Source organism: Vigna unguiculata, chromosome 4 (genome assembly GCF_004118075.2).
Source record: "Vigna unguiculata cultivar IT97K-499-35 chromosome 4, ASM411807v1, whole genome shotgun sequence".
In the NCBI taxonomy this organism is placed as follows: Eukaryota; Viridiplantae; Streptophyta; class Magnoliopsida; order Fabales; family Fabaceae; genus Vigna; species Vigna unguiculata.
The window spans coordinates 425,818-453,560 of NC_040282.1; the positions used below are offsets into that span (position 1 = coordinate 425,818).

General features: G+C 36.7%; 5 protein-coding genes and 1 long non-coding RNA gene across 11 annotated transcripts; 3 read left to right on the plus strand and 3 right to left on the minus strand.

Moving 5' to 3' along the window:
* Window positions 1-633: 633 nt before the first annotated feature.
* LOC114180296 (serine/threonine-protein kinase VPS15) lies at window positions 634-9,114 on the plus strand. Of its 2 annotated transcripts, XM_028066586.1 has the most exons (12): window positions 634-649; window positions 751-1,089; window positions 1,964-2,086; window positions 2,190-2,235; window positions 2,398-2,558; window positions 3,105-3,184; window positions 3,554-3,659; window positions 3,843-4,019; window positions 4,105-7,215; window positions 7,543-7,790; window positions 7,868-7,967; window positions 8,641-9,114. In XM_028066586.1, the coding sequence occupies exons 2-12, from the start codon at window positions 817-819 to the stop codon at window positions 8,815-8,817; spliced, it is 4,602 nt and encodes a 1,533-aa protein (XP_027922387.1). In that variant the 5' UTR covers window positions 634-649; window positions 751-816; the 3' UTR covers window positions 8,818-9,114. The 2 variants fall into 2 exon arrangements, with proteins under 2 accessions (XP_027922387.1, XP_027922386.1); XM_028066585.1 differs by lacking the exon at window positions 634-649 and having other exon boundaries at window positions 694-1,089.
* Window positions 9,115-9,964: 850 nt separating this feature from the next.
* LOC114180372 lies at window positions 9,965-12,452 on the plus strand. The gene is made up of 3 exons (XR_003603683.1): window positions 9,965-10,146; window positions 11,367-11,556; window positions 12,371-12,452. It is a non-coding gene; the product is annotated as an uncharacterized LOC114180372 (long non-coding RNA).
* On the minus strand, window positions 10,077-14,983 carry LOC114180371 (probable glutamate carboxypeptidase LAMP1). Of its 2 annotated transcripts, none has more exons than XM_028066676.1 (12): window positions 13,627-14,983; window positions 13,329-13,435; window positions 12,829-12,910; window positions 12,637-12,729; window positions 12,383-12,535; window positions 12,201-12,269; window positions 11,853-11,940; window positions 11,408-11,500; window positions 11,159-11,247; window positions 10,939-11,055; window positions 10,721-10,861; window positions 10,077-10,443 (listed from the first exon to the last, which is right to left on the minus strand). In XM_028066676.1, the coding sequence occupies exons 1-12, from the start codon at window positions 14,593-14,595 to the stop codon at window positions 10,261-10,263; spliced, it is 2,184 nt and encodes a 727-aa protein (XP_027922477.1). In that variant the 5' UTR covers window positions 14,596-14,983; the 3' UTR covers window positions 10,077-10,260. The 2 variants fall into 2 exon arrangements, with proteins under 2 accessions (XP_027922477.1, XP_027922478.1); XM_028066677.1 differs by having other exon boundaries at window positions 13,329-13,396; window positions 13,627-14,979.
* Window positions 14,984-16,485: 1,502 nt separating this feature from the next.
* LOC114181998 (protein IQ-DOMAIN 14-like) lies at window positions 16,486-18,284 on the minus strand. The gene is made up of 5 exons (XM_028068734.1): window positions 18,279-18,284; window positions 18,143-18,160; window positions 17,749-18,054; window positions 17,389-17,598; window positions 16,486-17,280 (listed from the first exon to the last, which is right to left on the minus strand). The coding sequence occupies exons 1-5, from the start codon at window positions 18,282-18,284 to the stop codon at window positions 16,549-16,551; spliced, it is 1,272 nt and encodes a 423-aa protein (XP_027924535.1). The 3' UTR covers window positions 16,486-16,548.
* Window positions 17,918-20,975, minus strand: LOC114182539 (putative pentatricopeptide repeat-containing protein At5g43820). Of its 4 annotated transcripts, none has more exons than XR_003604113.1 (3): window positions 18,307-20,580; window positions 18,114-18,160; window positions 17,918-18,002 (listed from the first exon to the last, which is right to left on the minus strand). XR_003604113.1 is itself a non-coding variant. In XM_028069430.1 (2 exons), exon 2 carries the CDS (start codon window positions 20,059-20,061, stop codon window positions 18,412-18,414), a length of 1,650 nt encoding a protein of 549 aa, XP_027925231.1. In that variant the 5' UTR covers window positions 20,062-20,120; window positions 20,657-20,975; the 3' UTR covers window positions 18,035-18,411. The 4 variants fall into 4 exon arrangements, 2 of the variants coding, with proteins under 2 accessions (XP_027925231.1, XP_027925229.1); XR_003604112.1 differs by having other exon boundaries at window positions 18,277-20,580; XM_028069430.1 differs by lacking the exon at window positions 17,918-18,002 and adding an exon at window positions 20,657-20,975 and having other exon boundaries at window positions 18,035-20,120.
* Window positions 20,976-22,453: 1,478 nt separating this feature from the next.
* On the plus strand, window positions 22,454-26,711 carry LOC114181365 (probable pectinesterase 53). The gene is made up of 5 exons (XM_028067790.1): window positions 22,454-23,011; window positions 23,372-23,561; window positions 23,663-23,869; window positions 24,372-24,607; window positions 26,435-26,711. The coding sequence occupies exons 1-5, from the start codon at window positions 22,647-22,649 to the stop codon at window positions 26,580-26,582; spliced, it is 1,146 nt and encodes a 381-aa protein (XP_027923591.1). The 5' UTR covers window positions 22,454-22,646; the 3' UTR covers window positions 26,583-26,711.
* Window positions 26,712-27,743: the final 1,032 nt, after the last annotated feature.

Consider the following 27,743-nt stretch of genomic DNA (forward strand, 5'->3'; position numbering starts at 1 on the left):
TACACGGATGGACATTTGTCATTATCTTGTCCTATATATGGTGGATGATGATGAAATTAGACAATTTATTGATATTTTATAAAATTATAAAACTCTAAAATTATGAAGTTTAGTTTTAAAACCATACAATTTTAAAATTTTAAAATTATAATAAACAGAAAAAATTAACATAAAAATTCAATTAAAAAATTTAAATTTATAGGTCTTCAATATACTATAACCAGAACAAAACAAAAACAAACAAATCTTATGAATTTAAAGTTTTCTAGTATAATCATACATAATTTTGTATTTTCCTGTAGTTTTATTATTATTTATTTACATTTTTTCCATAAATTATATATAAATATTTTAATACCATTTTTTTATTCTTTAAAATAAAATTTTACCCGTTTTCTATATATAGAATGAATTTAATCTTAACTGAATTAAGAAATTTTAAACCAACTATTCAGTTCGGATTGAAACAACTCCTGAAAATTTTGACCGAGTGTGTACGAGAAACGGTTCAGTCCACTCTATCACGTTCACGTCAAGTGAACCGAACCTGAACCGAACCGGCTATTCAGAGCCGTACGTAAAGAATCGCCCGATTCATTGAGACGCCAAATATTTTTGTTTCATCGCAATCACGTTTGCATTTGGAATTGTAAGTTCCTTTCCTTCCAAACAAACACTTCCGATAATAATAATAATAATAAGAATAATAATATTAATAATCCGAAGCGAAGCTTATTTATTTTTGTTCAGTTGAGAAGAATAGCGAAACACAATGGGAAGTAGTAGAAGCACTTAATCGCGAAGCGGAAGCGCGATATGGGAAACAAAATCGCGCGCACGACGCAGGTTTCGGCGTCGGAGTACTACCTGCACGACCTGCCGTCGACGTACAATCTGGTTCTGAAGGAGGTGTTAGGTCGTGGCCGTTTCTTCAAGTCTATTCAGTGCAAACACGACGAGGGTTTGGTCCTCGTCAAGGTCTATTTCAAGCGTGGCGATTTCCTCGATCTCTCCGACTACGAACGCCGTCTCTCTCAGATCAAACAAATCTTCACCTCCATCGATCATCCTCACGTTTGGCCGTTTCAGGTCTCTCTTTGCTTTCTTTCATCAATTCATTCCTTCATTTTGACATTTAATTACTTCATTAATTAATCAATTAATCAATGTATTAGTTCATTTTTAGAATTTTCGATTTAGTGCATTTTGAGAAATTCACGGTACTCGTGTTGAAATACTAGCTGATGTGAATTTAGGTAAATGTTTATACGTTTGTTTAGTACCGCTTTGATGATTGATTTTGACTCTGGAATTGATTGAGTTGAAGTACGACTCTTGCATGAATGAAAAAATTATACTGAATGTCCCTAGTAAGCATGTTTGGTGACAGCTGAAATCTACAGCTGCTTTTTAGGGAAAGAAAAGCTGTTTGCAGATAATGCTGTGTTTGGATCAACAGTTGAAAATTGTAAAAAAAAAAAAAAACTGAAAAATTAGTTTGTTTTTTGGCTTCTGCAAATTTGTAGCTTATAATTTTCTTTTCCTTTTCAGATTTATATGTAAACTGATATTTTTTTTGTTGCATTCAAAGGAAAATTGTTATAGACCTCTTTCAGCAAACTTACCCAAATAATGATTATTATAATATTAGGTTGTTAAAAAGACATAATTTATTATTAGAATAATTTTATTTTTGCAACTGTCTCAAACACACCCTATGTCTGTTTGGTTTATCGTCCAACTGCAGTAGTTTGCGTCAAAGCATAAGCAGCTAGTATAAGCTTCTGCGTCATTTTGTGATTTGAAGTGTCTTTAAATACAACACAACTTGCTTTTACAATAAAGACATCAAAAACAATTTTATCGAAAATCAATTTTGGAAAATCTACTTCTGTTCATAATCAATTTTGTCCAAAATCACGCTATTGTTTGGAACTGAGCATGTGAGAGTGTTGTGTTGCAGTTTTGGCAAGAAACGGATAAAGCAGCCTACCTTTTGAGACAGTATTTCTTTCATAATCTGCATGATAGGTTAAGTACTCGACCTTTTCTTAGTCTTGTTGAGAAGAGATGGTTGGCTTTTCAGGTATTATTCATCGTTCCTTACTTTATCTTCTGTTTTAGTTAGTGTTGGGTGGAGCTGGGGTTCGATTTGTTTTTGTAAATTGTTGTTTGGGGGTAATGTGCAGTTACTTGTAGCTGTAAACCAGTGCCACGAGAATGGAGTTTGTCACGGTAAGTCTTGATTTAACTAAAGTCCATCTTTTAAAGATGTACACAATAAGAAAATGGAGGACAGAGTGGAGAAGGATTTATTATATGATGATAGTGTACCTTCTCTTATCTCGGCTTGACTGTGCATTGATGTTATTTGTATAAATTTGCATTTTGTTTAAGGTGATATCAAGTGTGAGAATGTGCTGATTACCTCCTCCAATTGGCTTTACCTTGCTGACTTTGCCTCTTTCAAACCCACATACATTCCATATGATGACCCATCTGATTTCTCTTTTTTCTTTGACACTGGTGGACGAAGACTATGTTATCTTGCACCTGAGGTTTGTTCTTTTCCTTTTTTCTCTATTTCATTTATTTTTTGTTGTTGAACTGTTAAATATGATATCACTGTGTATCTTGTCTTATTCTTTGTTTTAATCGATTAGAGGTTTTAGGATAAAGATGCAAGTGGAGTGCTTACTACGTAAACCTCTATTTAGAGGCTTAATTTAATTAAGTATTCACCTCAAGCTTATAAATAAGACACTTCTGTGCTTTAGAATTGAAGCTAAGATGAACAAAAAATCTGTCATGATCTTAGAGGGGCAATTCCTGTACTTTTTTTGTTGATTTAACAATTTTGACCTTTATTGGTAAATTGTTTACAGATATCTTTTCGACCTTTATTGCACGAGTTTGTTGTGATATTTTTGTTTTATTCAAATAGAAAATGCAGTTAGTGACAAAAACTGTTAATCCTTTTTGTTCCACTGATTACATGTTTTCTTGTTAGTCTCTACTTGTTTATACCTAACATGATTATGTTACTAATCCTCTCGTTCTCTCTATTTCTTTTTTGTTCATTATTTTTGGGGCGTGGCTTACAGAGATTTTATGAACATGGAGGGGAGATGCAGGTGGCTCAAGATACCCCCTTAAAGCCCTATATGGATATATTTGCTGTTGGGTGAGCATTCTTTACTGCAAGAATATTAACGTAGAAGATGTTTTCTAGTTTTTCAACCATCTATGTTTCAGGCTGGAAATAGGAATATTTATGCTCACGTAATTTAATTAACTAATTAGAGCAATGCAGAAAATAATTGACCAGCAAGGCATTATACTGCTGTAATTATGGGGAGGTAGAGGTGATGTTTAATTCTGCTATTGATTTTGTTTTATGTAAACTTATGTTTAACCTTGACTCTCTCTAGGTCTACTTTGTGGAAGCAATAACTAATGTGGTGCTGTAGTTATATCATGTTTTTAAGTACTATTTTCTTGTTATGTTTTTGATTTTATTTTCTGAGTTGGAAATATCATTTTACATCTTCAGGTGTGTAATTGCTGAACTTTTCCTTGAGGGGCAGCCACTATTTGAACTGTCTCAACTTCTTGCTTATCGCAGAGGGCAATTTGATCCAAGTCAACACCTTGAAAAAGTATATACATACATATATATACATACATATATACATATATATACATACATATATACATATATATATTTATGCCTGCGCTTGTTAGTCTTGTTTGGTATTCCTGTAGTACCATCAGTAGACATACTCTACAGTTTCTCATGACTCACTTTTTAACATTTTATATGTATCCTCTATGGGGTGCAGATACCAGATATTGGGATCCGTAAAATGATATTGCACATGATCCAGTTAGAACCAGAGTCCCGATTTTCTGCTGAAAGATATCTGAAGGAATATGCTGCAGTTGTTTTTCCGATTTATTTTTCACCATTTCTTCATGATTTTTACCGTTGCTGGAGTCCTCTTCATTCCGACATGAGGGTATACCAATTTGCTGTCATTAGGGATTTGACACTTTTGGTAACACTTGTTTATGTTACCTGATTGCTTGGACTATTCTGTGTAGGTTTTACTATGCCAAAGTGCTTTTCCAGAGATACTCAAACAAATGATGAACAATCAGTCATCTGATGATGTAGGTGCTAATTCCGGGGATCTTTTGGAAGAGATGGTTGCTAAAGAAACTGTGAGTTTCGTGAAGGATTCAGTGAGGAAGAGAGACGACATAGGCAAAGGCTTAGTACATGATAACTATGGACTTCTTGGTGATATTAATAGCCTACTGAGGGATGCTAAAAGAAATAATAGTCCATCAGATGTAGCAGGAAATGCACATAATTCAACCTTCCCTGAAAATCTAACAAATCTACAAACTGGTAAACTGCTTCAAACTATCTCCAATGCTTTTCGAGGAAATGACCATCCGTTTTTAAAAAGTATTGCCATGGATGATTTGAGTTCATTGATGTCTGAGTATGATAGTCAATCAGATACATTTGGAATTCCTTTTCTACCTTTACCAAAGGATAGTATGAGATGTGAAGGCATGGTGTTGATAACTTCTTTGCTGTGCTCTTGCATACGCAATGTCAAGTTGCCTCACCTGAGGAGGGCAGCTGTACTCTTGTTGAAGGCTTCTGCCCTATATGTTGATGATGAAGATCGTTTGCAGCGTGTTATCCCATATGTGATTGTAATGCTTTCAGATTCAGCAGCAATTGTCCGTTGTGCTGCTTTGGAGACTTTGTGTGACATTCTTCCCTTAGTGAGGGATTTTCCTCCCAGTGATGCGAAGATATTTCCCGAGTATATTCTTCCAATGCTTTCTATGCTTCCTGATGATCCTGAGGAAAGTGTGAGGATATGTTATGCCAGCAATATAGCTAAACTGGCACTGACTGCTTATGGATTCCTGATACACTCAGTAAGTTTGAGTGAGGCAGGTGTTCTTGATGAATTGAGTTTGTCACAGAAGCCGTTGACATCATCCAATCAGACTTCTGGAAGAATGAAGAGGATAAATGGCGAAGTTCAACTTCTGCAGCTGAGGAAATCCATTGCGGAAGTTGTCCAAGAACTTGTTATGGGTCCTAAGCAAACCCCAAATATAAGGAGAGCACTTCTTCAGGATATTGGCAAACTGTGCTACTTCTTTGGTGTGAGACAGAGTAATGACTCTCTTTTACCCATTCTTCCTGCTTTCTTAAATGACCGGGATGAGCAATTAAGGACAGTATTCTATGAAAAAATAGTTTATGTCTGTTTTTTTGTGGGGCAAAGAAGTGTAGAAGAATATTTATTACCTTATATTGAGCAAGCTTTAAGTGACATGACGGAATCAGTCATCGTTAAAGCTGTAGAATGTATGTCTATTCTATGTAAAAGTGGTTTCTTCCGTAAGAGGACATTACTTCAAATGATAGAGCGTGGCTTTCCTTTATTGTGTTATCCTAGTGAATGGGTACGGAGATCAGTTGTCTCTTTTATTGCTGCTAGCAGTGAGTGCCTGGGTGCAGTAGATTCTTATGTTTTCCTTGCTCCTGTTATACGGCCTTTCCTCCGAAGGCAACCTGTATCTCTTGCTTCTGAGAGGGCTCTGCTTTCATGTTTAAAACCTCCTGTCTCAAGACAGGTTTTCTATGAAGTCTTGGAGAACTCCAGGAGTTCGGACATGTTAGAAAGACAAAGAAAAATATGGTATAGTTCTTCACAATCTAAACTATGGGAAATGGATTTCCTGAAAAAAGGAATTGAAGAGTTAGACTCATTAAAGAGCTGGACTGAAAAGCAACAAGGTCCTGGGGTTCAACAAACTGTCGGCACTGCCTTCCAACAGCCAGGGATAAGTGATTGTGACAAAGCTGAGGCAAAATTGAGAGATATGGGAGCCTTTGTGCATAATGATAACAATGCTGCGGGACATCGTGATACTCAATGCATGGAGAAGTTACAGTTTTCAGGATTTATGTCACCAAATTTTAGCGGTGTGAACAGTTTGACTTATGAAAAGCCATCAGAAGGCATACCTCTGTACTCCTTCAGTGTGGACAGGCGAGGAACGGGAATTCCGCCTGCTGCATCTGATCCTCCACTGCCAATGAGTTCTCTGGGTTTTAGTTCGTCTGCAATGCCCTGGGTTAATCCATTAAGCACGTCCTTTAATTTGGCTAGTTCAGTTCCAGCACCAAAGCTTTTTTCAGGTTCGTTTAGTATCAGCAATGGCTCTAAACAGTTCCATCGAGTGGTACATGAACCAGATGCCAGGGAAAATGAGACTGCTTATATTAATAGCACGTTTCAAGATTTGGGATCATCTGCTAATGTTCAAGGCACTTCAATTGCAATGGAAGATGCAACTGCCCAGACTGATCTATCAGGATTTCCATCCTATGCTCGAGCTTCCATTCCTGATTCTGGTTGGAGACCCCGCGGGGTGTTGGTTGCACACCTCCAGGAGCACCGATCAGCTGTCAATGACATTGCTATATCTGCTGACCATAGTTTCTTTGTGAGTGCATCTGATGATTCTACAGTCAAGATTTGGGATTCCAGAAAGCTAGAAAAAGACATTTCATTCAGGTCTAAGTTAACTTATCACCTGGAGGGAAGCCGTGTGTTATGTGCAACAATGCTTCCAGGTTCTGCACAAGTTATAATTGGAGCGTCTGATGGATTTATTCATATGTTTTCTATTGATCATATGTCTAGAGGTATAGGAAACGTTGTTGAGAAATATTCTGGCATTGCTGATATCACAAAGAAGGATATCAAAGAAGGTGCCATACTCAACCTATTGAATTGCCCTGTGGATAACTATACCATTATGTATAGCACACAGAACTGTGGCATTCATCTGTGGGATACTAGGTCAAATTCCAATACTTGGACTCTTAAAGCTGCTCCTGAGGAGGGCTATGCTTCTTCTCTTGCATCAGGGCCTTGTGGTAATTGGTTTGTATCAGGGTCATCTCGGGGGGTTATTACACTTTGGGACCTGAGGTTTCTTATACCTGTTAATTCTTGGCAGTATTCTCTTGCTTGCCCTATAGAAAAGATGTGTCTCTTTCTTGCTCCTTCAAATGCTTCTATGTCTTCAGCTGCCAGGCCCCTTGTTTATGTGGCTGCTGGTTGTAATGAAGTTTCTCTTTGGAATGCAGAGAATGGTAGCTGCCACCAGGTATGAGTTTAACTGTTTGTTCTTTGTTTATAGATTTTAACTAGCTAGATGTGCTACAACAAGATGAAGTGCCAACAAATATTCCAACTAAGTTCTTCAAAGTTCTATTTATCCAGAGAAAAGTGTTTTTTTTTTTTTTTTATTGAAGTTCTCTGTCATTTGTTTTGTCACTAGTGCTCGAGTTGTTGTGTAACTTCATTTCTTATGAGGTGGTTCCATAAGACTTATTACATGATTTGTATCCAGATTTCTATAGCCATGATGTATTATTTCATATTAGTAATATTTCTGATTATTGTCTTTTACAATTAAAAAATCTTCTCGCAGGTCCTAAGGATGGTCAATTACGACAACGATGCTGAAATGTCTGATATGCCATGGGCCTTGGCCAGACCTTCTAGTAAGCCAACTTCTCAGTCGGATCTAAGACGCAATGTTCATCGCAAGTATGGAGTTGATGAGCTAAACGAACCACCTCCTCGTCTTCCTGGTATTCGCTCATTACTTCCCTTGCCTGGGGGTGATTTGTTGACTGGAGGCACTGATTTAAAGATACGTCGGTGGGATCATTACAGGTTTTGTGCTGAACTTTCACTATTTGCTTTTCTTGTGAGAATGGTCTGATTGAATAATTTTGTCTTCTTTGTTGCAGTCCTGACCGAAGTTACTGTATTTGTGGACCCAACTTGAAAGGAATAGGAAATGATGATTTTTATGAAACAAAATCTAGTTTTGGGGTGCAAGTTGTACAGGTAATTTAAGTTTCCCTTGATTTTGTTTTCAAGCTTCCTATTTGTCTTGTGCATTAATATTTATTGAGGGGGAGGTTCTCAATCAGCATAGGTAGAAAAGCTAGGTTATGGTTTGTGCGGCTGAATAGAATATCAATGTAGGTACTTCGACTATCCTTGAAATATGGCCCGAGTAGTTACCTTTTGGTTAGTTCAGTTCAATCATCGTGGTGCTTTCTGTCCCAACTGCCAGGGATAGCCAATGATTCCTTTGCTGACCAAGTCAAGAAATTAGACATGCTCAACTATTGTTTTTTGAATATTTGCCAAAATAATTACTTTTCATGATTTTCTTAAAGAAGAATATTGTTCAAAGAATATTGCTATGTATGACTTGTTATAGATCAAATTGAGGGAGGTCATTTCTGTATATAGTGTCTTGTGTCTTGTTGAAGTTTTTTTTTTTTTTTTTTTTTTTATAATTTTGAAACAATGGAGGAGTAGAACAAGGGAAAATAAATGGGTGTCAGAAACCTTTTTGAATGCTTGATCCTGGTTATCACGGTGAATAATCGACGGATTATATTCACAGTGCCTTCGTAATGCTGTGGGATATTACTTGCATCTCTGTCAACTTTCCAACCTGTTTACATATAAAAGTAGCTAAATTTTTATATTTTACTCTTATAAACAGGAGACAAAAAGACGTCCTCTTACAATCAAGCTGACAGCAAAGGCAATTCTTGCGGCTGCTGCCACTGATTCTGCTGGTTGCCATCGTGACTCTATTGTTTCTTTGGCTTCTATTAAGTTAAACCAGAGACTCTTACTTTCTAGTGGTAGAGATGGGGCCATCAAGGTTTGGAAGTAAATTTCTGAAGTTCATTTTGGTTATTTTGTATATAAGTAGGCTCAGATCTTAGTATAGTTAAAATTGTACATGAATTAAGTTATAGGAGCTAACCCACCAGGTAGTCACTAAAGCCCGTTTCTGTGTATATTTTTCCATTTTTTTGTACACCTGATCTATACCGTAGGCATTATGAACAGGGAACATTATTGGTAGTTTCATTGACCTTATCCTTTTATACCCTTGAGTGTTAATGACACAAGTAATTGGTGATATTACGTCTGCATAGTTAGAAGCAGATTTCGTCTACCAATTGAATACGTTTGTGTTCAATATGATGTTTGGTAAATATAACGTACCACCGTTTTCCATGACAAAGTTGCGATTTTGATATTTTTAGAAACACACTTTAATTTGAAGGTGTCTTACAGTACGAAGGGTTTCTCTTATGATGTTCAGTTTTGTGGCTCCCAATTAATTAGTTGCCATTAATCATTTCATATGACGATAACACCAACGTTAATTTCTCACAACTCGGATTTCATATCTGCCAAAATATGTTTTCAGCACAGTCTGTTGCATGTCAGCCTCCTTAAGTGAGACAAGCAAATGGTTGGAATGAAAATTCGAACCTACGTTTGACGATCAAATAACTTCCTCTTTGAATAATAAGTAATTAACTTCAAATGTCTCGTCAGTTTCTCTTTCTTATTCATGTGTGGCCAAACTCTAGTTTATGCCATATCTGTCATCAATTTTTTTATACTTCAAACCAAAAAGCAACAATTTTCTGTGTCATTTTTCCTTTAACCGTATAATTATAAAAAAAGGTAGTTTTCGGAACATGGATGAAGATTATATATTTTTTTATCTGCAAAGACGAGTTATATATGTAAAAAATACAAAGAAATAACTGAATCCATCATATACATGAAGTACACATTGGAAAGAAATAAAAAACTAAGACCCTAATACAGAAATAAAAGCATAACTTGATATAGGGTGACATCTTACTACGGGTCATGGTCCCAAATGTTTCCACAGTATATATATGAACCAAAAATAGCATCCTAATTTTGTATCTTTGAAATGAAATTTTTTATTTTCTAAAATATCATTTCAATATAAAAAATAAAGGTATGGCAAAAAATTTATTAGATGGAGAAAGAAACGGCAGAGGTCACTTTTTGGGTGGGAGAGGCCCAGGTTCAGTTTCTACCAGTCGCCAAGATGTTCAGGAAATATACGCAACCAAGCATTGAATGCAAAAGTGATGACAGGGACGTTTATTTGCAAGTTTCACATCAAGAAACGTAATATTTACAAACACCATGAAAACGATTCAATGAGGTAAGGAAATTCCTAAATCGCTTCAGTTATCAAAGATTTATGCATATATACATATATTTATTCTTATGGAGATGTAATATACCATGAATTGAGAATGTACAAGTATATTGATATTCATGTTAGCTGACCGACGAGAACTAGCGAGGCATGTTTAATGACTCTCGAAACTCTCCAAACTTCGTGCTGTACAAGATGCCATGATTCTGCAGTATGTGTATTTTTTGCCATTTTAACTGCATCATCTATTCCAGGGAAAGATTGAGAACCGTAATCATTATGTTTTGATGGTCCATAGATCTGAAAATGGAGTGAAAGGGCAATATCACTTGATTTTATGTTTGGATAACTTCAACAAAATGTTTCTATCAGGAGTAATTACATCAAAACTAAAGATGAGCTGAGAAGGGGGAGATATTGCCAAATTTTCTACATTATCTCCATTCCTTCAATTTCATCATCTCTTTTTAACTTTCTTTTGGTTGAAAATTTCCTTCAATTTCATTTAACACTATCTAGACTCTGAACTTGCTCTTGTATAATGTTTACATAAGCAATCAGAAATGGAAAAACTTACCAGATGTTTATACCATGACATTCCAAAAAGACCATCTCTGTCAGTGAATGCCCGCTCAGCCATCATCAATCTATCATTCAGCTCTCTCACTTTCAAGTGGTCCTTCTTCCATGTTATCCAACTTTTACTTACTTCTATTTCCTGAACAATCACGTTTCAATGTTTTAAACAAGAACCAATATATGTTATTGGTTATTTAAAAAGTACTCTAAGCACACCTTTCTCTGCTCATTTATCTTGATAGCTGCTTTCTCAAGCTCCTTAATAGACTTTAACATAGGTGACAAATTTATGTCTTCATTTGAAATCTCATCCTCCAGAATCTCCATGCTAAGCTGTGATTTTAATATTTGGTGTTGTCAATTAGCTTTCAAATAAAATTCCGTGAGGATAGTCTTTGTATAAATTACATTAAAACACCATCTAATGTAGGCACACCTGGAGCTCCTTTGCATAAGATAGATAATCAAAAGGTAGGAATTCCTCATCTGCTAACCAAAGTGCCACTAGACCCCAAACACTTGCAGCTGTTTTTTCCACAACACAAGCAATTATTAGATAAGTAATTAAGATCAGTGCTACAGAATAGTAATAAGCATGCAGTAAATTGTGTTATGAGAATTAATTAAAGCTTATTCTTATATAGTGAAACATGGTAACAAGAAATTCCCCTCTCGTTTGATCAACCTGCAACATGCCTTTGAAACATAGGATCCCCGAATTTTTCCATCCAGACGAAGTCATCGTAGAGAGAGTGGTACACTGGGTATCCTGCAATATCTGAATGAAAAGCGAGTTACAATGAACACTTGGTACAATGAAGGCTCCTAACTAAGGTACCTAAATTGATTTTAGTTTATGGAGAAACTCTGTGTTTTATCTTTTTATTTTCTTCACTTGTACTACTTAACTTATAGAGAAGTTTATTCAAACATGAACTTTGACGTAGTTTGTAGTTTGAGATTGTTTGACAGAAGTGTATGAAATTTATTTGTTATTTTCTGAATTGAATATTGTGATTTCTTTCTTTCATTTCGTTACGTGCTTGACCAGAAAAATGACATCATAGAGGACATGAGAATAATGATACATCAACATCTTCATGATCAAAACAATGAGTTTTGTCTTTTACCTCCTCCAAAGGCTATGTCTGCAGCTGGGATTCCTACATGTTGCAAGAAAGAAGCATAATCTGATCCTCCACCCCCTAGTCTCCCAAACTTTCAAGTTTCATGCACAGAAATAGTTCATTAGCATACAAAAAAAAAAAATTAGACATTCAGATTGTACCTCTCCAAAGTTTAATCCCCAGTGATTATTGGCTAATTGTTAAACTTAATAGCAAAGTAAATTAAATTTGTCCACTCTGCAATGCAGATTTGATCCTTCCCTCTATCTATACTCTATCCTCCTCAGCCAAATCCCGAGACAGTTAATTGAATTTATAACGTAAAGATGTAAGCAAAAGCAATATGCTCACCAGTGGAGAACTACCAGAACTAGTCCAAGATTCATAAATGCTCTGTGATGAGTTATCAGGGTCTTTGACCTGCATAAGAATCAATACTTAAAAAGTGGTTAATGCCATCTTCATGTATCTTATTTTTCTGATTATGGGAAAAATAGCTTATTCTATTATTTTCATTTCAGCTTTGGTGATACCTCCTGTGTTGCTTTTTTTATCAATTCATCAAGCTGCGGAGTTGCACGGACATTGAACCCCGGTCCACCAACTGCACAGTCAGCATTCAAGTAAGCAACTGCTCTTGAAGCAAGAATTTCTCTATTCTCCTCTACCCATTCAGTTGATCCTATCTGGAGGGAATAATCATATCAAACTTTCATTTGCTTCCTGTGGATGATACTATTGATCATAAAAGAAAAAAGGCAGAAACAAGAGAAGTAAAGAAAATTACTAGGCCATATTCCTCAGCATCCCAATTGCATAATAGAATTGTTCTTCTAGGTCTCCACCCTTTTTTCAGAAGCTTCCCCAGCCTCTGGGCTACCTAATGTCATGAGATACGTCACTTGTGCCATTGGCTTCATTTTTTTTCAGTGGTTTGACATAAACAGACAAAACAATGCCTAAAACAAATCCTTGTTACCTCAAGTAGTGCTGCAGTGCCACTATTGGGATCAACCGCTCCAAATGTCCATGCATCCCTATGGTTACCTAGTATGACAAATCTACAAGCAATTGAAAAAGTGACTTAACCAAATTTGTGTTTCCATAACTGTTCCGATCCCAAGTCTCTAGAGTGACATTGTTTAGGGTTAATCACCAAACATCTAAGGTATTGTTCACTTTGGAGTGGGACTCCGTCCTGGTTTTGTCTTTAAAAGACGTCTTGGAGGGTGAAAGGAGTAAGCGGTATTTAAACCGTCTTAGACCTCAGATTCTAAGTGATATGAGACTATTGGATGTGGTAAAAACATTAAGCCCCAGTGGAGATCTAAAGGGAATGAACGGGTCCTCCCCAGTCGAGGGCTGCGTGAGCTTTTCAAAGAGAAGCAGGGTTGCAGAAAGAGTAAAGTAGAAGGAAAGAGAAAGAGTTTTTAACGAAAATACTTTCAAAATTATATAAATTAAACTTTTATAACATACCTATCAGGCTCTTCTGCCCCTTCAATAGCACCAATAACATTCTGAATTGTGGCTAGAACATCCTTCCCCTGAAAACCAACATCCAAAATTCCACCGATCAGGGTCTTCTGCATATGACATTTTCGCAACCCCATGATTGGTAAAAAAGTAGTTCAAAAGAAAAGAAGAAAGAATGAATTTGCTTGCAATTTACAGCTATCCAGTTAATAGTAAAGATCAATAATTTGATACCAGCATGGTGTTTTAGACCAAATAGAAAGTTGAGAGAATCAGACAAAAACAGATAACATAAGAATACCATGTAACTAAGGTTGAGAATTCCTGGTCCTGGTCCAAGCCTGTAATGAGGAGCATCCTTGCTTCCCTGCCATTCATCCTCTGCGACAGGTCCACCAAGTGACAACACTATCTTCTCCCCATCAGCAGCTGACACAGGCAATGAAGGTATGAGAGGAACTTCACCTCTCTTCTCCACCTCCTCCTTGCTCAGCCTCTCACAATCTCCACCACTACTTGCCCAACCAGGAGTTGTGGGGTCCCCTAAACCACCATACACTGTCCCCACCTGAACACCACTCGGTGGCAACCACCTCTCATCGGGAAACCATTTTACCTCACCACCACCACCACCACCACCACCACCATAGTCCTTCCGATCTGAATATATCACCACCCCAACAGCACCTTCCTCATAAGCATTCTTCACAATGTCCCCTCTATATATCTTCCCATACCTTGCCAACACAATAGTGCCAGAAACATTCACCCCATTTTTTTCCTTCAGAGTCAAATAGTCCTCCACTCTTCCATAGTTCACATAACAAACAGGAGCAGCCACAGTTCCCGACTTGGCATACGCGTGGAACGTGGGGGCAGCCTCCTGTGCCACGTCAGCATAAGGATCACCCTCGTAGGTTTCCTGGCGGAGAGTGAAGGTGGTCGGAGGTTGTGGCGGCGGGTTTGTCAGAACCAACGAACGTGACAAAGGGTATGTGAGGACAACCTCGTAGGATGCCATGTGGGATGGTATGTTTGAGGAGGTGAAGACTGAGACAACATATGATGCAGCTTCGGCGTTGGCTTCCGAACCTGCGAAGTGGGGTCTGCGGGTGAGAGTTTTAAGGTGGTTGGATATTGAAGCATTGTCTGAGAGAGAATCGGATATGAAGAGAGAGTGGTACGTGGATTTTGGTGTTGGTGTTATCAGAAGAAACAAGTAAGAGGTGGCTATGGCTAATAACGTTGTAGTAGTAGTGCTTGTTTTCATGCTTAACTCTCTCAGGAATTTGAATCCTTTATTTTTTTCTTTTTCTGTTTGTTTGATGTTTGAGGCACTTAATCTTCAACACTCAGCTTTTATGGTGAGAGAGAGATTGACATTAACGAAACATGATCTAACTCATACTTCAGCTGGTAAAATCAATTCTTGGACTTATGCAGTTTTACCATGAAAGTTACTATCGTGATAGATTGGAACAATTACAACACTCATTCGAAATTGTAGAAAACAAAAAAAAAACTTGTTAAAATTTCCAAATTCATATTATTTGGTCTATAAAAGATGAGTTAAAAAGAATCATTATGATTACACTATTGGAGATGCTTTTATGGTGGTTTGAGTTAGTTTGGCGGTTGTGTTCTGTGGGTATTCTCCTGAATGGGATGGATATGGACCTCTAATTTGTTATCAAGAGGTCTTGTATTTGTGTGCCCAGAAGGTAACCTAAAGTAATTCCAAAAATTTCCAACAAAGACATACAAATAGAAACATTAAAAAAGTACTATTAAAAGTCACATCGATCTTTGAGTCATCAAAATAATATATATATATATATATATATATATATATATATATAATTATCTAATAATACGTAAAAAAAATAATGAAAATATTTGAAAATTAGAGCAAATTTAATTGAAATTGAACCAATGGAAGTAGTGTGTTGAATCATGACTAAGCAACTGGCAATAATTTTAACTTGTTCTGTTAGTACAGAATATTGTTACTAGTTGCTGGTGTTGCTTGCTCTTGTCATAGCCATTTCATTCATTGCATATACAATATATGTGTCCAAAATTGGTGAGTCACAAAATCACAAGAGTGTTTGTGGGTATGAACGCTTTTTAGAGATGCACCTCCATAATATATATGTGCAACTCCATAAGATCTGCCAAATGACTAAAATACCCTTAAGTAAGTTAAAAATTAAACTATTCATTCATATTCTAGATATTCTAGAATATACAATCCAGGTATCCTCAAATGTATATTTCAGAGAATACAAAATTTGTATTTAAGAATGTATAATTTAAATTATATCAAACTACTATATAACTTGTCCGTTTTTGCAATTTTTTTTTTAAAGTTTGTCAATTTCGGTAATTTAAGAAAAAAAGTACACCACTTTAGTGCTTTTTTTCGAATATTGAACCAACTTAGGTTTTGTCTTGGTGCATTTTTCTTTATGACTTTGGCCTCACCAACGTTGCTTTAGCCACAGTGCATAGCCCTTTATAGGTGCCCACAGGGTTTCTCTGATTCATTCACCAACCACATGGAAGTTACCACTGATCCACAAAATCTGAACCATTACCAAGTGCTCAAATAACACTAATCAGCTAAACAACAAGAATCTTATTACACTAACCAATGTCCAAACATTGGACGGCCATGATTCAAGCAAGAGTAGGTGTTGCCAATACTCAGCATGCACAAGCACAAAAGTTTCCCTAAATTTCTATATTTTTCATATCAAATGCTATTCAATGCACATGAGTACTACTCAACCTATTATACTATTACCTGAACAAGAATAATTCAAGGATCATGCACAAACAGAAAGAGCCTCACGGGTAACACCAACAACAAATGCAACATGACTAATAATTAATGACCAAATTTTTCTATCAGACAATGTTGTTATACGCAGAAAATGCAAGGAGTTTATACTGTAGGCAAGTTAAAATCCTTGCATTTGAATAGACTACAGAGAGATGATATATCAAAATTCCAAAACCAAACTTTTCACAAAACAATGAGAGGCATCTCTCTCTCTCTCTCTCTCTCTATCTTTGCCTTCTAATTTGTCTTCACATTCCCACACTCACCACCTATATGTATCTGCAAATTACCAAACTGGGGGAGAAATATATTTTATTAACACTTTAACAGTTTAAAGAACAAAGATAGCTAGATATCTGTCCTAACAAGTTCAGCATGTCACCACCCTCTCTGATGGAAATAGTTTCTGTCTGTTTCCCTAACAGATTCTGTGGATTTCTGAAGCTTTCCCATCACAGCATTCTTGAAACTAATGACTTCTTGAGCCTTTGAGCAAGACCTCTGCATTCTAACACCACTCAAGCTGCTCCTAGACTCCATCATTTCATTGAGGGAGAGCCTTTTCCTTGGACTAGGTTCAGGTCGTTGCTTTGGAGCACTATGAGACCTCAACTTGGCCTTAAAAGACTGAGTACTAGCCATGTAGTTTGGAAATTTCCCATATTGCCTTAGAAACAAGTTATCATCAGGACACACACTTTGTGGTGTCATAGGTGCAACTGAGTCACAACTACAAGGATTTGTGAAGCGTGGAGTGCTTTGTGCTGTAGAGAACCGACATTCTTCCCCTGTTAACCCCCATTCAGAGTCCTGAAAATTCCTTTGATCTGGTATGGACCAACGTGTAGGGGTAGGGGTAGGGGTAGGGGTAGGGGTACCTCTATATGAAATTGCAAAGAAGGGAGATGAAAGTGCCTGAAGTGATGGCTCGTCACCAAAATCTGATATTGTTCTTCTTGATCTTGACTTAGGCCTGAAAGTGTCTACTTCCACTATTTTGGGGCTCCCATCAACACTGTTGTTGATGTTAAGTGTAGCATCAAAAGACGATGATGCTCGTCTACTGTGGATTGGAACTGCATACTCACTCCTAGTATCATCAAACCTCTCCTGAGAAAATTTCAATGCAGCAGCAAGCTTAATATAACAAATAACATAATCATTTACTGTGCATAATATAATTAGAAATGTAGCAGAATATGAGATCTATTCCAATACCATGGATCTTCTTGCTCTATTTTGAGATCTAAATGCTTCATTCTTCGTACTCATGAGCCTGCGAGATTGGTGGGACCGTACTCTAGCTTGAGCTCTAATAAGAGCCTGCATACTATGCAGTGTTGCTGTTGCTTGCTTCCTCACTAAATACCCTCTGACAAGTGCCTGCAACTTCACCAATCCTTTTAATGCCCTCAGTGCCTTCCTTGCCTGTTCAAAACACATGTCAATTTCAAAATTCCACTCCACAGTGCACCAAAAACAAACAGGTAGAGTTCAACATTCTAACCCACACTATTGAAGCCAAAAAGCCTGCAACTTTTTGACATAAATAAGCAAAGCTAAAATGTACAAACTCACCAGGTATCCTCTGAACACTGCTTGAATCTTGATAGCAGCCCATATCTCAGGTCCAACGCCAAACATGGTGCCACCCCTTCCTTGGCATGTGAGTCTAACAACTGCTACGGTGGCCTGTGCTGCCGCCACGGCAGCATCAGCCGCAGCTGCAGTGGCCGCAGCAACCGCAATGGTGTGCTTGTTTTTGTCCTTCTCTGTGTAGAATGACTGTAACCAAGCTGCCTCAGCTTGAGAAATGTTGGGAGGTATAGTTCCTGGGTTGACACAAAACTCTTGAATTATTAGTACTCTCAGAAAAACCAGATTCTATGATGTTTTGTTTCTTCTCTCTCTCTCTTGAAATCCCAAACAAACTCTTGATCCACCTTGTGGCTCTCCCCATTGCTGCTCTCACTGCAAGAAACAGTTCAACCTACAAATATAGTGAAATTTGGTGGTTAAAGTAAGCATTAGCATCTAAAAAACAATGACAAAGAAAGAGATAAGAAGAAAAGAAAACACTGTGATGTGAATGTGAATGAGGTATACACTTCCATCAAGCTGAAAAGATTGAAGCACCTGGAATCACCATCAAAGTGTCCAAGCAAGCCCAAACAAAAAGGGCAGCTACGTCAAAAGCTAAGAAGATGACCTTCTGTAAGATCTGCCAATCAGCACAACTTTTCAAAAGTGCCAACCATTACTACGCCAATAATTTCTCGCGTTGTCAAGGAAACGGGCATGTTTGATCTTCAAAAACAGCTTGTAAGCCATCTCTGTTTTCTTTGTAGCAAGTAGCCTGTTGCTCAGTTTACTATATACTAGCCTGCTTGGGCAAAACCCCTTGCCCAAAGCCTCCTCCATAACAAGAACAGCATTTTCCAGTTGTCCAACATTGCAAAGACCACAAATGATGTACTCATAAACTTCCAAATCTGAACTGTACCCACATTCTTGCATCTCCTCCCATATGCTCAACAATGTTCCACACTTTCCAACCTTAGAAAGCCGCATAAGCAGTATCTTATAAGCTTCCATTGATATCACACACCCTGATTTTCTTGCCTTCTTGTATATCACCAAAGCAGCATACGGTGGACCATAGCTACACAATCGTTTGATAAAGGCTGTTATGGTCCCAATAGACGGCACAACACCTCGCCTCAACATCTCATCAAACATCTGAAGCGAATCAGCCACTTTCCTCACTCTGAGAAACGCAGTAATTATTCTAACAAACGTATCAAGATCAGGTTCACAGTTATCACTCAACATCCTATTATAATACTTCATGCACTCCTCAAAATCCCCAACAGACACAAAATTGAAAATCATTGCATTATAAGCTGCAGTATCTGGCTGGCAATTCTTCTCCCTCACAGCACAGAAAACTTCAACAGCTTCATCCATTCTACCTACCCTCCCCAAGCTCTCCATAAGGAATCCAAACGTCCTACAATCGGGTCCAACCCCATCAGCCTCCATTTCCCTCATAATCCTCTCAACCTCACCCACCTTACCAATCTTAGACCACCCACCGGCAACCACATTGTATGTACCAACATCAAAACACACCTTCCCCTTCATCGAATACAACACAGAATTGGCAGCACCGACATGAGAACGATGACAAAGACACGACAAAAGCACGTTCAAAGCCTCGGTGTCACGCCGAACCCCGAGATCATCCAAGCTCCCAAACATCTGGATTGCCCTAGACACATGACCAGCCCTAACAAAACTATCAATAACAATAGACAACATCAACAAATCACCATCAGTGCCACGTTTCCTCATGTCACACAACACACTCATCATAAAAACAAAAAACTTTCTTCTTCCGAGTGCCTTAACAATCACATGGTAACTACCAACATCATTGGGTACCCCTGGTTGTTTAACTGCCCAGTTGAAAAACGTGACCATGGATTCACCACTGAGGTTCCCATAGTTGAGTACTTTACCGAGAACGTTAACGTCGACGTCAGCGCCAACGTTGGACAAAGCGGTTTCGATTGCAGCCTTTCCCGTTAGCTTCTGGAGGAAGACTCCCCGCAGTTTATCTTCGGAGGGCAAAAACGCGTCCACCAGTTTCGTGTCCGGTTGCGGCGGTTCGAGGGGTTTCGAAACAGGGTTCTGGGATTTGAAAGTGGCAATGGGGAAAAGGTGGGAAATTTGGTCGAGGACGAGGCGTTCGTCGATATGGGGATGGTGGTGCTGGGGAGAACAAGGTGGCGCGTGGAGAGATGAGAGTGGGGAACGGCGCGTGGAGAGATGAGGGTGGTGGTACGGTTTGGTGAAGCGCTCGAGGAAACGGAAAGATCGAAACGACATACACCCTTCTCTGGAGACACCCCTGATAACCACTTTGTTACGACTGCAATATCTTGCCGCTGAATGGAAAAACAATGTGAGGAACAAATATTCAACATAAGCAAATATGTGAAAAAAATAGAGAAACAATGAATGAGCAGGATGTATGTGTTGCAATTTTAGCATAGCTTCAAGTCCTTTTTCAATTTAGTCTGGGATGAGCTTATCAGGGACATAAAAAGAGTATCCCTTTTGAGGAATCAAAGAAGCCTTCAACTTGAAACTATACTTGGAGAGAGGACTATTAAAACAAGGGGTATATATACACATACGTTACACACACACACCCAACATTTCTGTTTGTAATTATCAGCCTGTTCATTTGCTGTATAAATCATTAACTCTTGAATATTCAACTAGTATGTTAGATAGTTCTGTTTTACCATCAAAGAGTGCATAATGCTAGATAAAAGAAATTAAGGGATGCTGCGTGCTATGAATGCCATTTCTCAGGAATTAGAAACAGAATAGCGTAATGCTAGATAAAAGCATCTCTCACTCACTCCAAAGCAAAACCATAGCCCAACACAAACTAAGTGAAGAAAAGAAGAAAAACCTGTCCAAAAGAGGCAGAATCACCAATGTGGCAACCAGGAACAGTGTGCGAACGGTGGGCGAATGGTGCGCGGATGGTGTGATGTGATTCTCATCTCCATCATGGTGCGCGGACGGCGCGGACAGCGCGGACGGCGCGCGGACAGCGCAGATGACGCGCGGACGGTGTGCGAACGGTACGACAATCGGTTCGGCGAACGGAGTAGCGGAGCGGCGAACGGAGCGGCGAACGGAGTAACGAACGGAACGGCGAACGGAGGGATGACGGCAACTAAGGCAAGTTACTGTTTGAACAAAAAAAGTACACCTCTGGAGAAGAAAGAATGGAGACGAGAAAAAGAAAAGAGGAAACTAAAAAAAATTAAGAATTTAAAGATATTACTAAAGATTTATAAATTTATTTATATATTATTTATGTTTCACTTTTAACTATAATTTTCAACAAAATAATTTTTTAAAATGATAAAGCAAGAGAAAACAAGAAAGATGAACCAATAACAATGAATGACCAAACAATAAAAGCATAGAAAAAGGTAATCATAGAAGATAATGGAGGAAAAACACAATTTTTTGTAACTATTATCAAAAGTTAATGAAATGAAAATATTTGAAAAAAATTATAAAAGTGGGTAAGTCGTGTCAAGTGACACGAGTCACAACTTCACCATAAAAAAATCATATTAGTATAACAAGATTTTAGTTCAAAATATTTTTAAACTTTAAGTTAAGACAATGTTACACAACTTTAATTCAGAACATTTTTAAGTAAATTTGTATAATCTTAACACGATTTAAAATTTACTTAATTAACGTGACACTTCGACCCAACTTAAAAGTGTTTTATACTAAATTTGATCTTGACCCGTTTTTTTACAATAAAAAAAAACTATATCAAACTATCATAACTTGTCCGTTTTTGCAATTTTTTTTTTAAATTTGTCAATTTCGGTAATTTAAGAAAAAAGGTACACCATTTTAGTGCTTTTTTTCGAATATTGAACCAACTTAGGTTTTGTCTTGGTGCATTTTTCTTTATGACTTTGGCCTCACCAACGTTGCTTTAGCCACAGTGCATAGCCCTTTATAGGAGCCCACAGGGTTTCTCTGATTCATTCACCAACCACATGGAAGTTACCACTGATCCACAAAATCTGAACCATTACCAAGTGCTCAAGTAACACTAATCAGCTAAACAACAAGAATCTTATTACACTAACCAATGTCCAAACATTGGACGGCCATGATTCAAGCAAGAGTAGGTGTTGCCAATACTCAGCATGCACAAGCACAAAAGTTTCCCTAAATTTCTATATTTTTCATATCAAATGCTATTCAATGCACATAAGTACTACTCAACCTATTATTCTATTACCTGAACAAGAATAATTCAAGGATCATGCACAAACAGAAAGAGCCTCACGGGTAACACCAAACAAACAACAACAACAACATATGCAACATGACTAATAATTAATCACCAAATTTTTCTATCAGACAATGTTGTTATACGCAGAAAGTGCAACCTGTCCTGTGGTTCACATTCTCTCTCTCTCTCTCTTCCTCTTTTCTACATACATGTCAGTACAAGAACCACCCGTGACCTCCTCTTTTCTGTCTTATTTTTCACTTTACACCTAAACTTTTCATTTTCTGTGTAATCATATTCTAAATGCTAAATATTGATTCATTTTAATAGTTTATCTTCATTAAGAAACTTGTGACAGATTTCTAATCTCATTCAGTTTTTTTCTTAAACCGGTTTTGAGTCAAATGACAGAACTAATGCTGTTACTTTACACCTAAACCAAGTGCCAAAACTAGTATATAAGCCATAGCACTAACCACTTCAAGCTCCAAATACCATTCTCCATTAGTGTTGTATTATTCTCACTAACATCATTTTTTTTTCTCTGATTTGTTTGTCATTTGTCACATCAGCAATCATTTTTCAGTTTTTGTTTTTCTTCTGGCTCTCTGTTGTGTCTCTTAAAATGTCAAACTTGCATTACTTGTTCATCTTTTTAGCAGTTGTTCTTCTTTTTCTGCAAAATCCCAGTAGAGTACATTGCCATACCAAGGGAATTAGACCAAAACGTTCTGTGGGTAAAGGGTTATTGACCAACATGACTAGAGTGCAGTATTCTGAAGAGCAATTCATGAAATGGGTGAACTTTGTTGGTTCCCTCAAACACTCAGTTTTTAAGGCAGTGAAAAATAAGCTTGTGGCTTCCTACACTTTGCACGTTGATAAGAATCCTAGTGCTGGAGATTTCACCTCAATTCAAGAAGCCATTGATTCTCTTCCCTTCGTTAATCTTGTGAGAGTGCTCATAAAAGTCCATGCAGGTGTCTACACGTGAGTAATAGTACTGCATTTTCCTGTACTTCAAATTGAATTCTGCCACATTCTGATCCTTCTGCTATTTTCCCTTTCCAAATTGTGCTCTTTTCATATAAGACATGGATTTTGGCTGTTTGTCTGCATTCAAGATTACAACTTTTGTTTCTTCTAATGTCTTTTTCCTTCTCATTCTATCATTCAAAATCCCAGATAATTGGTCTTTGTCTGAAGTAAATTCTGCAACATATAGCCTTTTAGTTCTGTCCTTATACCCCCATCTTCGTGTTAGATTAAGCAAATTTTCTTACATGCTTAATATTGTGATGAATTGTGAAAAGTGTTTTATTTGACTTGCATCTGATTTTCTCATTCCAGGGAGAAAGTTAACATTCCTGCTTTCAAATCCTACATAACAATAGAGGGAGATGGTGCAGATGAAACCATTGTTAAATGGAGTGACACTGCTCAAACACCTGGTTCAAATGGGAGGCCACTAGGAACCTATGGTTCTGCAACTTTTGCTGTGAATTCGCCTTATTTCATTGCCAAGAACATCACATTCCAAGTAAGAAAAAAAAGAAAAGAAAAACCCTCTATTTATTTCTATCCCAATTTACCTTTATTTTTTGTGTTTTACAAGCATAATAATATACATTATGAATGCAGAACACAACTCCTGTTCCTGCACCAGGAGCAATTGGAAAGCAAGCTGTGGCATTAAGGATTTCAGCAGACAATGCAGCATTCGTAGGCTGCAAATTCTTAGGAGCACAAGACACACTCTATGATCATGTTGGCAGACATTACTATAAAGATTGTTACATTGAAGGCTCTGTTGATTTCATATTCGGCAACTCTCTCTCACTATTTGAGGTTACATTTTCTCTGCATAATCATTACTTACTACCTCTAACCTGCAATGGTTGCCTTAATTTAATCCAAAACCTTCAAATAAACCAAATTTTCAATTTACTAGAAAGAGATATTAACGTTGAATCAAGTTTCATATAGATATTGGTAATGGTCAAAGCTCAAAGGTCTTGAAACATGTAATAGTTTCTTCATACCAGAATAACCTAACCAAATTTGTATCTGATGCATTTGTTATTTGGAATCATAAAAGTTTTCAACCACTTTCATCTATCCATATAGCACCACTAGGTTCTTTTCCAAGTAATCAAGTTAAAACAACATAAGTGATCAATTGTTGAAGTTAATTTGTTTTAGTATTAATTGTTTTAGGTATCATAAGTTTGCTACAAGTTTTATTTTTAAGTTTCTTTTAGGCCTCTGAAACTCTTGAATCGCGTACAATTTTGGTAATGACATTCTGATAATTTTGTCTGTGACACTATACTATACTATTTACATATAGGGATGTCACGTGCATGCAATAGCACAGAACACAGGGGCAGTAACAGCTCAAGGAAGGAGTAGCATATTGGAGGACACAGGGTTCTCATTTGTGAACTGTAAGGTCACGGGATCAGGGGCACTATACCTTGGAAGGGCATGGGGACCCTTTTCTCGCGTGGTCTTTGCTTACACATATATGGACAACATCATCATTCCCAAAGGCTGGTATAACTGGGGTGACCCTAACCGTGAAACGTATGTTACTCTTTCTCATCTTCACATATTCCTATGCAAAAACTGTATATATTTGTACCTAAAATGTTTATATTTTTCTGGATACCATAACACCTCTTACAAATCTATATTTTTAAACAGAAAGTTGAGAACCATGTATATGTTTTTCTATTTTCTTGAAAGGGATGATTCCTGCAAGTCAACGAAATTGCAAGGCCTAAAGGTCATTTTATTTTACCAGTTCAATTTATCTGCCATGAACTCTTGGCAACATGTTAAGACCATTTGACCTCACAAAAATGATGTTTGAGACCACATTAAGTAGATTGAACAAACACTATGTTACAGTTGACAGATGTCTGTTTTTTAGGTATATATTGTTGAAGATTCAATCTTTACACTTTTATTATGAAATAGTCTTGATAAAAAATTAACCCATTAAAGGAAACTTAGTATTATGAAGAAATTAAGAATCTTTTTTGATAAATAAATAAATAAAACCCTCCTCCTATCTTCTTCTACACATCAATTCAGTTTTGTTGGTTCTTACTTTAACCCCTTGAAGAGCATTACACAAATGGGTCGGTGCCACTCACTCTCTTACTTACTGCACATTATGGGTGTGAAGTTTTTTTTGTCATCTTCCTCTTTATCTGTTCTTCCCACTTAACATGTCACAAACACCCTTCTTCAGCCATTGATGCTACCCTTATGCTTAAATGACAAAAAAAACACACCCTCTATTCAGTGCAGCATCAACATAACCAAACCTGTCTCCATCAAACCATTAAGAAATATGAACGAGTCTATTCTTATGACACAACAAGGGAATAATAATAATAATAATAATAATAATATTGGTACCTTTTTTTATCTAGTGTGAGAGGTCAAGAAAATAAGCCTAGCTAGCCATACACATATCATTGTCCATTTCCATCCATAAGTATATATATCTATATATATATAAATGCGTGGTGCAAGTCTACGTGTTATCCTATGAACCCTCCAACAAAAAGTTATATTAAAAACAAACTAGGAACTTTCTGAAGACAGAAATTTTGGAAGGACTTTTGAGGGAAAGTGATAAGTAAAATACTTTATACTAAATTCAGAGGATTCTAACCACCGAACTTCATGTCTGTTTCTGCAATATAGATAAGGTATAGCAGCATGCACTGAGTGTCTGAAAAGCCACCTAATCCAATACCTTAACCTATTATTCTATTCAATCTTACTTGGTATACAGCTATATACACATTGGCATGCGCATGTGGGTGGCTTTATTGTTTCATCAGAAAATACTACATGTTTTTCTAATACAATTTTTTACTCTCTTTCAATTAGAAAATGTGTTGAGCTCTATACTAATAATGGGAAGTCTTACGTTAATTAGAGATAAATAGGTATAAATCTCATCTTAAAAATCAGTCATTTTGGGTTGAATTAGATTTAAAGTCACTTCTTAACATGATATCAGAACTTGATTTAGAACTTATTCTAACAAAATTTGTTATTTGTTGGATTTATTGTTTTAGTCGTTATTGGACCACCCATTAATGTATAATCCCACACACAAAATATATATACATCAGCATGAGGAGATGTGTTAGAAGTCTTCTCTCGACTAGGGATAAAACAATTTTATAATATACAAGTGAGTGTAAACCTCATCTTATGCCAGTTTTATGAGGTTAAATTAAGTTTAAATTTTACTTCTTAACACTAATTCACAGGAAAACCTCTGCTATGATTTATGATTTTCTATATAAAACCTTTTATATCAGCAATATAATTAATCAACAATTTCACTTGTTCTGATGTTTTGTATTGTATTGGGTGCACCACCAGAACTGTTTTTTATGGACAGTACAAGTGCACAGGACCTGGTGCAAATTTTGCAGGGAGAGTTTCATGGTCAAGAGAACTCACTGATGAGGAAGCTACACCTTTTCTGTCACTTAGCTTCATTGATGGGACTGAATGGATCCAATTGTAGTTAATTCACAGATTCCATTTTTTATATTGATTTTCTAATTTGAATTGCTCTCATGAAAACATTTGATGTATAAATTACAAATTTTAACTTATAATGAAATCAGTTTTATCTTGCAGAAACAAGTTGTTACCAAACTCAATCTCTTTGTACAATACAATAATCTGCATTAACTTGAATGCATGTGACTTCATTTTTTAAACAACTTAAATTCTCTTCAATCAGCTATGCTCATAGAATTTGTGTCTCAAACAGTTTTAATTTTTGGTGGTTTTGGCTTCAATGCACTTGGAGACACCTCCTGACAGAGCATGATGTTTACTTTATTTTTTGGAGCTTGCAAATATGTTTAGCACTAAACATAAAAGGTTGTTTTAACTTAACAAGTGACTTTGAATTTAATAAAAAATAAAAGAGAATTTACTCCCGTTTTTATTACTATAATATTTATAAAAACATCAAACTGATTGTTTTTAATGAAATTTTCTTTTTTTAATCACTTCTTTTGATTGGCAATCCTATATTTTGAATTCACAAGTTTATTTACATCAACATACTCTGATTTTGGATCAAACATATATATTTGATGATTCTTTTTAAAGGAGACGATTCATGAGAAAGAGATTACTTAAATATGATCTGGTCTAACTTATATCACCATTGATATTATTTTTAATTCAAAATTTTTAGACAATAAGTTTATAATACTTTTGTTACGGTTGTATTATTGTGTTGCTGTTTTTACCTATTAGTTTTGGATTTTTGGGAATGGGGTGCATTTAGTAATTATGAGGTGTACGAAGGAAAAGCCTTTAGAATCTAACAATCTCTGGAAATTTGGGCTTCAAATTATTATTCGTGTGGCCCATAGTTTTAGCCTTATTCTGCTTTGTTCCATGGACAAAAACCATGCCCATTCTTTTCCCACTCTTTATAGTTTGAAATAAAAACCTAATAATATATATTGTTTTGCCTTTAAAATATTTTCAATTTATTTTTCTTTTTGTTTTATACATTTGATTGGTAGCAATTAATGCTAGTGTTTCCTCGAATTGAAATAAACTATTTTTGAAGCTGTGAAAGACAGTGACACTTTTAACAGATTTTGGGATAATTTGTCTCTTCTTAAGACAGCGTGCGTACTTGCATTTTCTTTTTTTGTAT